Genomic DNA, 12,456 nt, shown 5'->3' on the forward strand with positions numbered 1-12,456 from the left:
ACTGGAAAGAGTTAAATTATTTAGACAGATTGTAGAAATGTGGCTTACGTTGAGTTATTTACAGAAAATTAAAGGAGATCTAATTGGATTTAAGGCATTTAATGGAGTAGATAGAAAGAATCAATTTCCACTGCTGGGAGAATCTGTAAAATAAGGGACTGAATCTCAGAGTGATGCAGCTCTGAAGGGGATGTCAGGGAGCATATCTTCACAGAAGGGAGTGAAATCTGGAATTAAAGCTTGGGATCAATTGGAATTTGCAAATTTTTGTTGGGAATGGCGGTTAAGGTTTGTGGAACAGAGCTGATAGTTGGAGTTAAGGTGAAGGTCTTCACCGATCCAATTGATTGTTGGGCAGACTTGAGGGGCTTGAAGGCCTATTCCTGTACTTAAGTAATCTCTTTGCTAAGAGTCTGCGCTTAGGCTCAAATGTCGTATTAATGACAGCAGTGTGAGTCAAGATGACACAAAAAAATTTAACCATATTTCCATCTCTAGGTCCTGTACCCATACGGCTGGTGAATGGTACTAACATGTGCTCTGGGAGAGTTGAAGTCTATCGTAATTCGATCTGGGGAACCATCTGTGATGATGGCTGGGATATAAAAGCTGCAAACGTGGTTTGCAAAATGTTAAACTGTGGCACGGCTCAGTCAGCAACAAGAGATGCCTACTATGAAAAGGGGAAAGGGGTCATCTGGCCTCATAATGTGAACTGTGATGGGACAGAGTATGCCCTCGACCAGTGCTCATGGGTGGGGAATAACTGCACATGCAGCTGGGATGCTGGAGTTATCTGTTCAGGTTAGTGCTTTTAGCATGTTCTTTGTGTGTATGGTAGTTTACAAGCTGACCTAGTGGAATTGAAGCTCTTGTTTTGTGTCTGAGTTAGCAGTTCAGGCCTCTGGATTACTGCAGTCCAGGCTGCTAGCACAGCCACTGGTCTCCTTGTCTAATAATGTACATTGACCTTTGAGGAATGTAGCACACATTCATCAGTACAATACTGGGGACTAAACTATAGAACCATACAATCCCTACAGTGCAGAAGGAGGGCAGTTGACCTATTGGGTATGCACTGACTCTCCAACAGAGCATCTTACCCAGGCTCACCCCACCCCCTCCCCTCTCCCTCCGGCCCTATCCGCCAAATCCTACACACTTATCCCACTAATCCCATGGTTGGCAAGTGGGAGGCTTTTAAGGGCAAAATGAAATGGTTGCAGGGGAGGTATGTTCCGGTTAAGCGGAAGGATGAGAAAGGTAGGATTAGAGAGCCGTGGATTACAGGGGGTATTGAAGACTTGGTCAGGAAGAAGAGGGAGGCGTATGTTAGGTCGAAACGACTGGGTACGGAGAGTGCGCTGGAGGAATATAGAGAGAGTAGGAGGGAGCTAAAAAGGGGAATTAGAAGGGCGAAGAGAGGGCATGAAATGGCTTTGGCTGGTAGGATTAAGGAAAATCCGAAGGCATTTTATTCCTATATTAGGAGCAAGAGAGTAGTAAGAGGGAAAATTGGTCCTCTTAGGGACAAAAGTGGGGAGATATGTATTGAGTCGGAGGGAATGGGGGAGCTCCTGAATGAATACTTTGCGTCGGTATTCACGAAGGAGAGGGGTTCGGAATCGTGCGGTCTGTTAGAGGGAGCTGAGGATCAGCTGCAGGAAATATCTATTACGAGGGAGGAAGTGCTAGGGCTTTTAGGTAGCGTAAGGACGGATAAAGCTCCGGGGCCTGATGGTATTTATCCCAGGCTGCTTAGGGAGGTGAAAGATGAAATTGCTGGGCCTCTGGCGCAAATCTTTGTCTCTTCTTTGGACACAGGTGAGGTCCCAGAAGACTGGAGGGTAGCAAATGTGGTACCGCTGTTCAAAAAAGGTAGCAGGGATAACCCTGGAAATTATAGGCCAGTGAGTTTGACATCGGTGGTAGGGAAATTAATGGAAAAAGTACTTAGGGGTAGGATGTATGAGCATCTGGAGCATTGCGATCTGATTGGGGATACGCAACATGGCTTTGTTAGAGGGAGGTCTTGCCTTACGAATCTGGTGGAATTCTTTGAGGAGGTGACAAAAACGGTTGACGATGGGAGAGCCGTTGATGTCATCTATATGGATTTCAGTAAGGCGTTTGACAAAGTCCCTCATGGTAGGCTGGTCGAAAAGGTTAAGGCGCATGGGATACGAAGTCAGGTAGCTCGGTGGATTGAGAACTGGCTGGGTAATAGGAGACAGAGGGTAGTAGTGGAGGGGACTTTGTCCGGCTGGAGGCCAGTGACCAGTGGTGTGCCGCAGGGCTCAGTACTGGGACCTCTCCTCTTTGTAGTATACATAAATGACTTGGAAGAAAGCGTAGGTGGTGTGATCAGCAAGTTTGCTGATGACACCAAGATGGCAGGGTTGGCGGGTACCGAAGTGGATTGTGAGGTGTTACAACAGGATATAGATAGGTTGGTGCAGTGGGCAGATAGGTGGCAGATGGAATTTAATCCTGACAAATGCGAGGTGATGCATTTTGGAAGGAATAATGTAGAGAGGAGCTATGTGATTAAAGGTAGACAAATTAGGAGTATAGAAACACAGAGGGACCTGGGAGTGCAGGTTCACAAATCCATGAAGGTTGCAACACAAGTGGAGAATGTTGTCAGGAAGGCTTATGGAATGCTAGCCTTTATAGGAAGGGGGATAGAGTTTAAAAGCTGCCGTCTAATGATTCAGTTGTATAGAACGTTGGTTAGACCGCATTTGGAGTACTGCGTCCAGTTCTGGTCACCTTACTACCGGAAGGACGTGGAGGCTCTGGAAAGGGTGCAGAGGAGGTTTACCAGGATGTTGCCTGGCATGGAGGGGCTGGGGTACGAGGAAAGGTTGGAGAAACTGGGACTGTTCTCCTTGGAAAGACGGAGATTGAGGGGGGACATGATAGAGGTATATAAGATACTGAAGGGAATAGACAGGGTCAATAGTGAGACACTGCTCCCTAGATTGGTAACAAATACAAGAGGACATGATTTAAGGGTGAGGGGGGAGAGGTATAATTTGGATATGAGAGGAAGGTTCTTTACGCAGAGAGTTGTGGGGGTATGGAACGCGCTACCGAGTAGGGTGGTGGAGGCGGGAACGTTGGACTCGTTTAAGGTTCAGTTAGATAGGCACATGAGTGAAACGAGGATGGAGGGTTATGGTAGGGGTATTAAATAAGGGTTAGAACCTCGGGAGACACCGGAAAGGCAGGCTTGTGATTAACGTTTTTGTCTTTTATTCCGCAGGTGGAGGTCCACCTCGTTGTCAAACGAGGGGCATGCACGCGGTGGGTCGTGCGTGGGCTACTCTTGGAGGTTCCAGGAGTGGCCTAGTACTTCGTGTTGGTGTGTGTGCTTGATCCTGGACCGGTAGAAGGGCGCCGCAACAGCTCGGTGACTAGCACTGCTAGCTGTGCAGATACATGGATTTGGGCCTGTGTCTGTGGGAGTTTGTGCATTCTCCCTGCGGATGCGTGGGTTTCCTCCGGGCGCTCCGGTTTCCTCCCTCACCCCAAAGATGTGCTCTTAGGCTGATTGGTTTTACCAAATTGACACTATTCTCCCCTGAATCTGGCTAAGTCAGGGGTTCTATTTGTAGACACGCAGGGTAGAATAGGTGTAGGGTGATGCGGCGGCACGGGCTGGTTGGGCCGAAGGGCCTGTTTCCCGTGCTGGGTTGTTCTTTGTTCTTTGTTCTTTGTTAATCCCCCCTAATTTACACATTTTGGGATGCTAAGGGACAATTTACCATGGCCAATCCACCTAACCTGCACATCTTTGGACTTGGAAGGAAAATGGAGCTCCTGGAAGAAACTCACTCAGATACAGTCACCCAAGGCTGCAATCAAACCCAGGTCCCTTATGGTGTGATGCTGCAGTGCTGACCACTGTGAGTTAAAAGATGAAGACAGATTGCAGCAACCTGGCTTGTATTCTGTTAAATGTAGAAAATCAAATATTTGAGATGTTTAAAGGATTTGATAAGTTAATAAAGAGAAACTATTTCAACTGGGAAGAGAATACAGAACAAGTATTTAAAATAAGAGGTCATTCAGAGGTGAAGTCAGAAATGACTTCACATGAAGGGGAGTAGAAATCTGGAATTCTTTCCCTAAAATAATTGATGATGCCTGGGACTAGTTGGAAATTGGTGCAGGGTCAAAGAGAGTGGAAATGATAAAAGGACAAAAAGCAAAAAATGTGCCTAGAGGAAGTGTGAATGGCAGAAACATGAACAATTGTGCTCTGAAAACAGAAGAGAAAAGCGAGCATAAAAGTGAACGCTGCGAAGATGCAGGAAATAAAATGCAGGATTTCTGATAAGAATTTGTTGAACCCAGTGTTGAGTCTGAAAGGTTGGAAGGCATGGAAGAAAGTTATTGGCAGTAATTGAGGAGAACATGGTATAGCAGAGTCAAAATTTTACAGCACTGAAAGAGACAATATTGTGATGATTTCTGCCTCTACCACCCTTTCAGCAGTGAGTTCCAGGTTCCCACCACCCTTTGGTGAGGTTTTCTCAAATCCCCTCTAAATTTCCTGCTCCTTCCCTTAAATATCTTCCCCTGGTCTCCCCTGGACTCTCTATCAAGAGGAAAAGTTTCTTCTTATCACCATCCCTCATAATTTTGTACACCTCAGCAATCTCTGCTCTAAGGAAGAGAACCTGAGCCTATCCAGTCTCTCTTCATAGCTGAAATACTCCATCCCAGGCAACATCCTGGTGAATTTCCTCTGTACCCTTTCCAGCGCAATCAAATCCTTCCTATGTGACAACCAGAACTGTACATAGTACTTAGCTGTTACCTAACCAGCACTTCATACAGCTCCATCATAACCACCCTGCTCTTATATTCTATGCCTTGGCTAATAAAGGCAAGTATCCCATATGCCTTCTTAACCACTTTATCTACGTGTTCTGCTGCCTTCAGGGATTTTTGGACATGTACCACAGGGTCCCTCTGGTCCTCTATACTTCTTGGTGTTCTTCCGTTCATTGTGTATTCCTTTACCTTGTTAGTTCTCCCAAAATGCGTACCTCACACTTTTCAGGATTAAATTCCATTGACGACTATTCTGCCTATTTGACCAGTCCATCCAAATATACCATCCTGTAATCCAAGTCTTTCCTCCTCGCTTTTTACTACACCACCAATTTTCACATAATCTGCAACATTACCTGTCATTCTGCTCGTCACATTATCGGAAGGATGTGATTGCATTGGAGTGGGAGCAGAGGAGATTTACCAGGATACTGCCTGGGATGGAACATTTAAGTTATGAAGAGAGGTTGGATAGTCTTGGGTTGTTTTCATTGGTGTGGAGATGCTGGCGTTCGACTGGGATAAGCACAGGCAGAAGCCTCACAACACCAGGTTAAAGTCAAACAGATTTATTTGGTAGCACAAGCCACAGGCTTTCGGAGCGCTGCTCCTTCATCAGGTGAGTCATGTGATGAAGGAGCAGCACTCCAAAAGCTTGTGGCTTGTGCTAGTAAATAAACCTGTTGGACTTGAACCTGGTGTTGTGAGGATTCTGTGTTTTCATTGAAGCAGAGAAGTCTGAGGGACAACCTGATCAAGGTGTACAAGATTATGAGAGACAGGGACAGAGTGGATAGCGAAGAGCTGTTCCCCTTCATTGAAGGGTCAGGCATGAGAGGGCATAGGTTCAAGATGAGGGGAAAGAGGCTTAAGGGGGGATGTGAGGAAAGCGTTTTTACCCAGAGAGTGGTGATGGTCGGGAATGTGCTGCTTGGGAGGCTGGTGGAGGCAGGTTGCCTCATATCCTTTAAAAGTACCTGGATGAGCACTTCACACATCATAACTTTCAGGGTTATGGGCCAAGTGCTGGCAGGGGGGATTAGGTGGGAGTTCAGGTGTTTCTAATGGGTTGGTGCAGATTGTTTTCTTTTGTTGTGTAAAGGTATGAAGGATGATGGAACCAAAGCAGATAGATGGAGTTAAGATTATGTTGAGTCATGTTCTGTATGAATGATAGTGGATACATGTGGGGATGGCCGGCCTCCTTCTGTTCCTAAGTCCTTGTATGTTCTCTGTGCTAACCCATATTGCTAGGAGACTCTCATTTGGGTTACGATGTGCTGGCAGTGACTCCATTAGATGTTCAGATAATCCCTGCCCATTTTAACTGTATAACCATGTCTATTCCAGGTCCAGTGCCCATACGTCTTGTGAACGGTTCAAATGTGTGTTCTGGGAGAGTTGAGGTCCTTCGTTTCTCCAGCTGGGGAACAGTCTGCGCAACTGGTTGGGATATTAATGCAACAGATGTGGTCTGCAGAATGTTGAACTGTGGATCAGCCCTGTCAGGAACACAAAGTACTATCTATGGAGAGGGGACTGGGAACATCTGGTTGGAAAATGTGACATGTGACGGGAGAGAGCTTTCTCTTGATCAGTGCCCTGCCAACCCACAGGTGGGAAATAACTGCACACACAGGGAAGATATTGGAGTGACCTGTTCAGGTGAGTAGAATGATTTACTTGGTGTCGAGTTGGTAACATGCTCCTTAAGTGTGTTTGTTTATTTCCCATTTCCTGGGCTACTAGCTGAGGCATCTGGCTTATTTGTCCAAAAACACTCTGACCTTGGAGGGGATGCAGCATAGAGTGAGTTGAATGATGCCAGGGACAGGAAGTCTTCAATTATAAGTACAGTTTACAGAGCTGACGTTTGGAATCCCCTGAATATGGAATGTTAAACAGTGACCTCATTGAAGTGTTGGTGAGTTTTAAGGATTTGCTACTGTTTATAGGGAAAGTTGGATTTTCATAGAATCATAGAATCCCTGTAAGTACAGAAACAGGCCATTTGGCCCATCAAGTCTGCACCGACCACAATCCCACCCAGGCCCTACCCCCATATCCCTACATATTTACCCACTAATCCCTGTAATGTATGCATCTCAGGACACTAAGGGCAAATTTAGCATGGCCAATCGACCTAACCCGCACACCTTTGGACTGTGGGAGGAAACCGGAGTTCCCATAGAAAACCCACGCAGACACGAGGAGAATGTGCAAACTCCACACAGACATTGACCCAAGCCAGGAATCAAACCCAGGTCCCTGGAGCTGTGAAGCAGCAGTGCTAACCCCTGTGATACCATGCTGCCCGTTGAGGGGCAGGAGATTTGAAGGGAATCTGAGAAAAGACTTCTGCATCCGGAGTGTGGTTGAAGTGTGGAGTGCACTGCCTGGGAAAGTTGCAGAGGTGGGAAACCTTACAATCTTTAAAACGTACATGGATGAGTTACTTGAAATGTCATAACATTCAAAGCTGTGGGCCAAGTGCTGGAAAGTGGGAATAGCCTAGATTTAATGTAGATTTGTCAATGCAAACTCAAAGGGCTGAAGGGTCTCTTCTATATTGTATGATTCTGTGACTTTAAAAGATGGATCTCATGGTTAGACCACCATTGTGGGGGAGAGTAGAAATTGCACAGGTCATTCTGAGGGCCCACCTCTCGGCAGTGAATCATTCATTGTCAGTATGAGCATCTGGAGGGTAACTGGAAAATACCAAATGTGGACAAATAGCCCAGTCAGTCCAGAATCCACCTTGCCTAAATCTCCAGCTCTGACCCCCAAAAAGCTATTCATGATGGGTATCAGATAGAAATTATAAAACTGTGTGTGATAGAGTCTTAATGGTTGAGGATACTCAGAATTACTGAACCAACATAGATAGATGGAGTTAAGATACAGATCAGCAATTACTTAATTGAAAAGCAGTGCATATTTGAATGGCTAAATGCCCTCCTCCTATTCTTCTGCTTTTTATGTTCTCTGTGCTAACAAAGAACAAGCAAAGAACAACCCAGCACGGGAAACAGGCCCTTCAGCCCAATGACCCCGCGCCGCCGCATCCTCCTACACCTACCCTGCCCTGCGTGTCTGCGAGTGGAACCCCTAATTTAGCCAGATTCAGGGGAGAATAGTGTCAATTTGGTAAACCAATCAGCCTAAGAGCACATCTTTGTGCTCAGCTACATCAGGAGGAGACTGATCCATAAAATACAGTATCCAGCTGAAATCTCTTGTGAAAATCCATGTGTCCCAGACTAGTTTAACATTGTTCTCAATTCTGTTGCAGGTCCAGTGCCTGTAAGGCTGGTGAATGGTAGCAACATGTGCTCTGGGAGAGTTGAGATTTACCGTAACTCTGTCTGGGGGACGGTCTGTGACAATGGCTGGAATGTAAAAGCAGCAAATGTGGTCTGCAGAGTGTTAAACTGTGGAACAGCCCTGTCAGCAGATCGAGGCACCACCTATGGAGAGGGAACTGGGGTGATCTGGTCATACACTGTAAGCTGTAATGGGACAGAGTCTACCCTCGATCAGTGCACTGCCAATCCAAGGGTGAGGACTAACTGCACACACAGCCAGGATGCTGGAGTTACCTGCTCAGGTCAGTATATTTATGTTATTCTTTGTTTGTGTTATTGTGCAAGTTGACTTTGTGGAATTGAAGCACTTGTTTTTTCATTAGGTTAGCACTCAGGCCTTTGGTGTGGCAGCTCTTACCCTGTATTACCAGCTCAGTGTCCTATCCCAGATTCAGAATTACTAGCCGAGGGTTCTGGGTCCCTATCCCAGGTGTTGGATTACACGCACAATTTTCTGTATCGCCCAGGGTCGGCATTAGTAGCTTTTGCATTTGTCCCAGTGTTTTGAATTATTAGATTTGCAGTGGAACCAGTGATGGAATTCCTGATGTGATTAAGGAAACTGACAGAGCATTACAAGTATGGCCCAGTGTTATTTGAAATGCTGAGAGACCATTTAGTATGTGGCATAAATTATTTAGCAACTCAAAGAAGGCTTTTAATAGACCCAAACCTGGACCTAAATAAAGCCATAGAAATAGTCATGTTTTGCAAAAATGAGGAGAAAGGAGCTGAAGAGCTGAAAGAGCCACAGATAACAATGTCCTCAGGCTTGGCTGAACCTCCTACCACAGTCCCTGGTCTCCAGTTGAATGTACTCACGTCCCCCAGTCTTGGATGAGGGTAAATGAGCAGAGAGAGAAACCAGGGATCCCCACAGTTCAAGAATGGCCAGCACACCAACATTGTGCATGCAGCCAGGGAGCCTGTCCCCAGCAAGGTTACGAAAACCAACAGAAATCAAAGGGTAAAGCCACCCCAAAATAGAACTTATCAGATAAGTCAGACTGAAGAAGAGCAACTAGTACAATAAATTGTATCCCACACCAAAATGCAGATCCAAGTCCAAGTGAATGGATACCCATTGAACATGGAGCAGTATCCATTGTAGGGGAACAAGAATTTAGAAGATTATTTTTGTAACCGATGGAGCAGCAGAATGGAACGTCTGATTGCATAAACCACACAAACATTTGCTGATGCAGAAAGAAGAAATGCACAGATTGAAAAGGAAGGTTTGGCAATAGTCCTCTTAGTGAAGAAGTTTCGACACTTCATGATCATTGAATATATTCAAGAGGTGGCTGGATACAGCACTTGGAGTGAATGGGATCAAAGGTTATGGGGAAAAAGCAGGATTAGCCTATAGAGTTGGACGATCAGCCATGTTTGTAATGATCTGTGGAGCAGGCTCGAAGGACAAAATGGCTTCCTCTGCTCCTATCTTCTACGTTTCTATAACAGACCACGAACCACTGTTGAGTCATTTTTCCGAACACAAAACAATTCCTCATAGCTTCAGTTCAAATACAGCAGCGGGTGCTATTGTTCAGCACTTATGAGTACATCTTGGAACATAGAACAGGGATACAGATAACCGATGCAGATGGTCTGAGCCTTAACACCAAATATGGACAAAGTTGGAATGGCGTTAAATTTTATGGATATTTTGTCAATCTCAGCCAAAAAAACTAAGACTTGGACATGGAACAGTCCCACATTGGCAAAATTAAGCCACATCATATTAAATATTTGGCACAAGAGTTAAAGCCATATGTGACAAAATACTAGGAACTAGGTCTCAAAGAAGGCACCATTCTTTGGGGAGCCTGGGTAGTTATCCCATGTCCCACCCAAAGGCCTAACCTTCAAAAGCTTCATAACAGCCATCCAGGAATCTTGAAAATGAAGATGTTAGTGAGAAGTGACATCTGGGGGCCTGGCATAAATGTGGGACATAGAGATGGTAAAGGCACATAGAATGTGCCAAGATGACTAGAGGACTCTATTTATGGGCTCAATGCTTCAGATATAATTGATGCCCATGCTTCGTAGATTGATATACACCGGATAGTGTCCTCCACATTATTTAACACGAGAAAAGGACATAGACAGTCTTTTAGCACTCATGGGATACCAGAAGTTTTCGTGACAGGCAATGCGACCCCATTTACCAATGGCGAAGTTAGGACATTCACGAAAACAAGTAGAATAAGACATGTCCATACAACTCCATATCATCCATCATCAAATGGCTTTGCAGAGCAAGCAGTCTCAAGTTTTCAAAAATAGAATGAAAAATAGACCAAGGGTTCTTTGGACACAAAATTGGCACAATTCTATTTTAGTTACAGGACAATGCCACATTTAATGACAGGTTTAATCTGGTACAACTACTGATGGGTAACGCCTGTGGAGCAATCTAAGCCTCACCTTCCTGAACTTAGTCAAACAATTGAAGAAAAGCAAGAAGCCCAGAAAAGGAGCCATGATGGACAAAAAGCTGATAGAATTATTTACTAGGAGACACTGTCCAAGTGAAAAAGTTTGGAGACTGCACCCCATGGATACCAAGAATGACCCTTTCAACAACAGGACCGGTGGCTTAAATGGTAAAAGCTGGGGACATGATCCGAAGAATATATATTGACCACCTACACTGTCGGGAGCTGTCAACAAAAGCAACTAACACAGTGAGCATGCCATCTGGGACACCAAGTATACCGATAGATTAAAGGATAAAGGAACTCAGCTAATGCGAGGCTCAAAAGTAGCATATGAGGATTCCACCTCCGAACTGGAAATGGAGGAAGCGGAACCTGAACCAAATATCATTGTTGAGAAAGATCCGCCTGCAGTAATACTTTGGCGGTCATCCAGAAAGAGACGCTCACTGACACGGTACATCCCACTTAACCAGGCGAAGCATGAAATGGAAAGAAGGTCATGAGCCAAAACAACAACTATGGCCCCGATGCCTTAAGAGTGAGGGGTGTCCTTGGAAATGGAGGAGCGGGAGTGTGTGATAACTTCCTGGACTTACATGGGGAATCCCTGATTGACCTTCCAGTCAAACTTGAATACAAATTCCCGTGGTGATAGGTATCTACCTAACAGGTGGAACTCATATTCTGAGCCCTGTATAAAGCAGGCTCCTGAGTGGATCCATTGTAGTATCATCCTGGATGGGACCTGTATGTGTTCACCACAGGCTTGTGGTTTTACCTTTACTTTGTGCAATAAAACACCGTTCCTGTATAGAGTCATGTAGGTTTACAGCATGGAAACAGGCCCTTCGGCCCAACTTGTCCATGCCACCCTATTTCTTCTAAACCTCTAAACTAATCCTAATTGCCTGCATTTGGCCCATACCCCCCTATATCCATTGTACCCATGCAAATATCTAAATGCTTTTTAAAAGATAAAATTGTACCCGCCTCTACTATTACCTCTGACAGCTTGTTCCAGAAACTCACCACCCTCTGAAAAAATTGCCCCTCTGGACACTTCTGTATCTCTTCCCTCTCACCTTAAACCTATGCCCTCTAGTTTTAGACTCCCCTGTCTTTGGGAAAAGATATTGACTATCTACCAGACTATCTACCAGACTAAACCTGTCATTATAGCTGACTCTTGAGTTATTACAAGAGGCATAGCTGAGATATATGGGAAATACATAGCCTTTTATGTGAAGCAAGTGAATTGAGTTGAAAGAAATGTTGTTCAAGTTGAGAACATGATCAATCAAGCTGAGAACATGTTCAGTAAAGTTGAAGAAGTTGGTGTGTGGTGGAAACTGCTAGGGCCGCCATTACAGGAAGAAATGGAAGCTGTATGTTGGGGAATCAAAATGCATTAAGATTGAATGATTCCGGTAAAAAGAAGATGGATCAGGAAATTGTTTTTCCATTCTTATTCAATTCACTTACCTAAAGCTTGACGTTTCTAACTTTTCCCAGTTCTGATGAAAGATCATCAACTTGTAACATTGACTCAGGCCAAGATCTTCCAGTCCCACTGAAAGTCAATGGAATTTCAACTGGTCCCATCCACAGCGATGCGGGAAAATCCTGGCCTCTGTTTTTCTCTCTACAGCGATGGTGTCTGACTGCTGAGTATTTTGTGCATTTTCTGTTTCTATGTCAGATTTCCAGAATCCACAGTATTATGCTTTTGATGTGGTTTTGTTGTGTAAAGATATGAAGGACAATGGAACCAAAGCAGCTGGATTGAGTTCAGATAG

General features: G+C 44.9%; 1 protein-coding gene across 1 annotated transcript in view; it reads left to right on the forward strand.

The window, feature by feature from the left end:
- The window catches only part of LOC145341565 (uncharacterized), a 148,932-nt gene that overhangs the window by 42,499 nt on the left and 93,977 nt on the right, over positions 1-12,456 (forward strand). Inside the window, exons 12-14 of the mRNA XM_080186569.1 lie at positions 499-804; positions 6,196-6,510; positions 8,141-8,455. Coding sequence (XP_080042695.1) covers positions 499-804; positions 6,196-6,510; positions 8,141-8,455 — 936 coding nt within the window. The remainder of the gene's footprint in view (positions 1-498; positions 805-6,195; positions 6,511-8,140; positions 8,456-12,456) is intronic.

The sequence above is a fragment of the Carcharhinus amblyrhynchos genome, chromosome 1, assembly GCF_965287045.1.
Source record: "Carcharhinus amblyrhynchos chromosome 1, sCarAmb.v2.hapA, whole genome shotgun sequence".
Lineage (NCBI taxonomy): Eukaryota > Metazoa > Chordata > Chondrichthyes > Carcharhiniformes > Carcharhinidae > Carcharhinus > Carcharhinus amblyrhynchos.